Source organism: Chaetura pelagica, unplaced genomic scaffold (genome assembly GCF_000747805.2).
Source record: "Chaetura pelagica isolate M959 unplaced genomic scaffold, ChaPel_1.0 scaffold360, whole genome shotgun sequence".
NCBI classification, from domain to species: Eukaryota; Metazoa; Chordata; class Aves; order Apodiformes; family Apodidae; genus Chaetura; species Chaetura pelagica.
The window spans coordinates 2,535,966-2,538,807 of NW_009951950.1; the positions used below are offsets into that span (position 1 = coordinate 2,535,966).

The window sequence follows — 2,842 nt, forward strand, 5'->3', positions numbered from 1 at the left end:
GATTAATTACGTTACTAGCTTGCAGGAGAAAAGGCAGTTCACACAGTCAATGCACTAAGATAACTCGCCCTGTTCTAAGTTCAGAGTTCCTCTGTTGTTGCCATTTCCTCTTTTGCACAATCTCAAGAGTTTCAGTGACGAAGAAAACGTGTTTGGTGTTGCTTTGAGGTTATCAGCATTACTCCAGATTTGTATCTATATAACTGAAAGCAAAATTTGGCTCAGGCTAGGCCCTTTCAAAAGATGAAAAATCTGTTTTAAAAATCCTTAGAAGAAAGTGCCTGTTTACTTCACGTATCAGCAGCACAAGTAAGGCTGAACTTTACATCCTTTAGTTTTATATAATGTGTACAGAGCCACCGAAGTCACGTCAGTTTGCGGGTGCCCCTAGGAAATGCTGGCTTTTCATATTTGGTGCCAATGACCAATTAGGTGGAAAGGAAAAATAAATTAGGATCCCCACGAACTTATTTCCTGTAACTTAAGAGGTTTGACTATGTAGTGTACTGCCCCACCAGTTCTTTCGTTGGTATGTTAGGGTGATGTTTGGCCTGGACTGTGAGCTGGCTGAAAATAAACTGGAAAACCCCAGTAGAAGAAAGGAAGGCCCAGTCTGAAGGCAGAACTTCCCCAGTGGCTCTGAGCGCCATGCTGAGCGGCAGGCGTGGCACCATGAGTGGCCTGGCATCTGTGAAGAGGACTCTAATACCTTGGGTAGAATGGTAACCAACTGCCCAGTTCTTGAGGGAAGCTGAATTTTGGTTGCATGCTGATGCTGGCCTGCTCCCAGGAGCTCATGACAAAGATTCAAGACACATCATCCTGTTACAGTTGTTTAAGGGAGAGAAGTAAGCATGAGGGAGAATGGGAGAGGGTAGCAATTTGGTTATATGACCCATGAGTGAACTTTCAGATTATTCAGTTTCATCTGGTTGTACCAGTCATTTAGATGCTCCTTTGGGTTAACATCTGCGCTTGTGATATGAACTGATTAGCACAAATTGCACTTCAGAATTGATAAGATTTTACAAGTCTTGTAAATGTTGTATGACTCATCTCTGCTGCTTCCAGTCCTGCAAGGATGGTGGAGGTGAGGAGAAAGGAGTTTCACTGGGAAATAAGGAACCTCTGTTTCTGCTGTCACCCTTACTCAACACATACAGCACGAGTTAAGGGATATGGCAAAGTACAGCTGCCCCTTTTCTTCACATCTAATTTGCATCTGGTGGTGTCTGTTCTGTGGGTAATTTTCCTGATTTGTATACAGGAATTTTAGTAACTGCTAGTTGCTTCTCATTTATATGAGTTACAAGGTACAGCTGATAAAGAAGTCATCAGAAAACTCTCGAGGTCACACATTTTAACTTCTCCAATTCTTTATAATGACCTTTACAACCTATAACTTGCTCTGTCGGAAACCTTAAAAAGACTTTGACCAAATTATAGTTCTGCGTGTAGTTTATAGGACTATAATTTTTACTGTGGGTGCGACTGCAATTAAAGCAATTTGGTGCCAGGTGCTCAGTCTTTCTGAATGCGTGTGGTTTTTGTTTTCTGTGCTCTTGGGCTGCAGTCATGAGAGGCAGCAATCACTGAGGGCAAGGCTGGCGTTGGTCTTGGCAAGGGCTAGGGAAGGGCAAGATGTTGTGCAGCCTGAGTGGTTCTGCCAGGTGGATGGCGAAGGTCAGGTCCAACTTGGCTACATTAGTGGCTTTCATGCCACCTGGGTCTTGCTTTGAACTGAGGCAGGGGGATGGGTTGGACATTAGGAAAGCAAGTGAGCTGTTTGAAGCTCTCTGCAGAGATAAATGCCTCCTTTCTTCTGTAGCTGTATCACCGTCAGGGTCAAATGAAGTGCAGGAGTCACCCTGTATTAGCACAAAACAGAAAATGGAGAATGTAGGAACAAAAGCCCCGTTCTTGGATCTGTGCCGCTTCCTCCTGAGCAGGATCTGTGGTGTCCAGAATCAATTTCAAGGGCACTTTGGCTTAGCCATGGCATGTGCAAAAGCTGATCGATGCAACCCACCCCTTGCTGCTTGCCAGCATACTGCAGCTTTGCCAGAGCACTTGCTACGGTGGTTCCTGGCATTTTTACAGCTCTTGTGGGACTTGCTGGGGGCTGTGGTGCAGCACAAGGATAAATCTTCAGGAAGGCTTCTTCCGTTTGCTCATCTGTGTGTTTCTGGGAGCTGCTGGCCTAGGGAAGAGGATGGTGGGCATTCAAAGGCCAAGGACAGGCAGGACTTCCTGCTAAAGATAGAAGTTCTCCAAACTCATGGAGTCTGGATCTGTGTCAGTACTCCTAGACGTGTGCCAGAACATCTAATTGGAGGTGGAATATCTGCGAGGTGACCCCATGGTGATGGCAAGGAAGGAAAAACATGGGGACAGGTCTTCAGGCTGGGCTGAGTGGGGAGCAGAGCAGTGGGCTGCTGAAAGCAGGGAGATCTCCTGCTGACAGTGGGGTTTCACTCTCCTGGCTTGGGGGATGTAGTAAATGGGGAAGAGACTGAATTTGTGTTGGATGGGTAGGCACAAGGCAGCTTCTGCTGAAAGGGAGATCTCCGCAGGGCCACCGTGCTGGCTGGGAGCAGAGCTGAGCTGCTGCCCCGGCCCCACAGCAGGCTGGCAGGGGGCTGTGGCATGGTGGTGAAGGGCTGGCATGGCTGGCTCCATGGGCCCACCAGGCATCACTCAGGCTCTGCCTGCCTCCTCAACTGCTTTTAATGATGGCACCCCAGGGCTGGTTCTGACGAAAGGACCACTTTGTGTGTGGGTGAGGTGTCTGAAGCTTTGTCTGAGCCAAACGTCTCTTGCCTTCCCAGCAGGACTGGCCATG

The 2,842-nt window shown here is 47.6% G+C and overlaps 1 protein-coding gene across 1 annotated transcript in view; it reads left to right on the plus strand.

The window, feature by feature from the left end:
- Positions 1 to 1,081: 1,081 nt before the first annotated feature.
- SIK1 (salt-inducible kinase 1) overlaps positions 1,082 to 2,842 on the plus strand; it is a 107,654-nt gene continuing 105,893 nt past the window's right edge. Inside the window, exon 1 of the mRNA XM_009998183.1 lies at positions 1,082 to 1,090. Coding sequence (XP_009996485.1) covers positions 1,082 to 1,090 — 9 coding nt within the window. The remainder of the gene's footprint in view (positions 1,091 to 2,842) is intronic.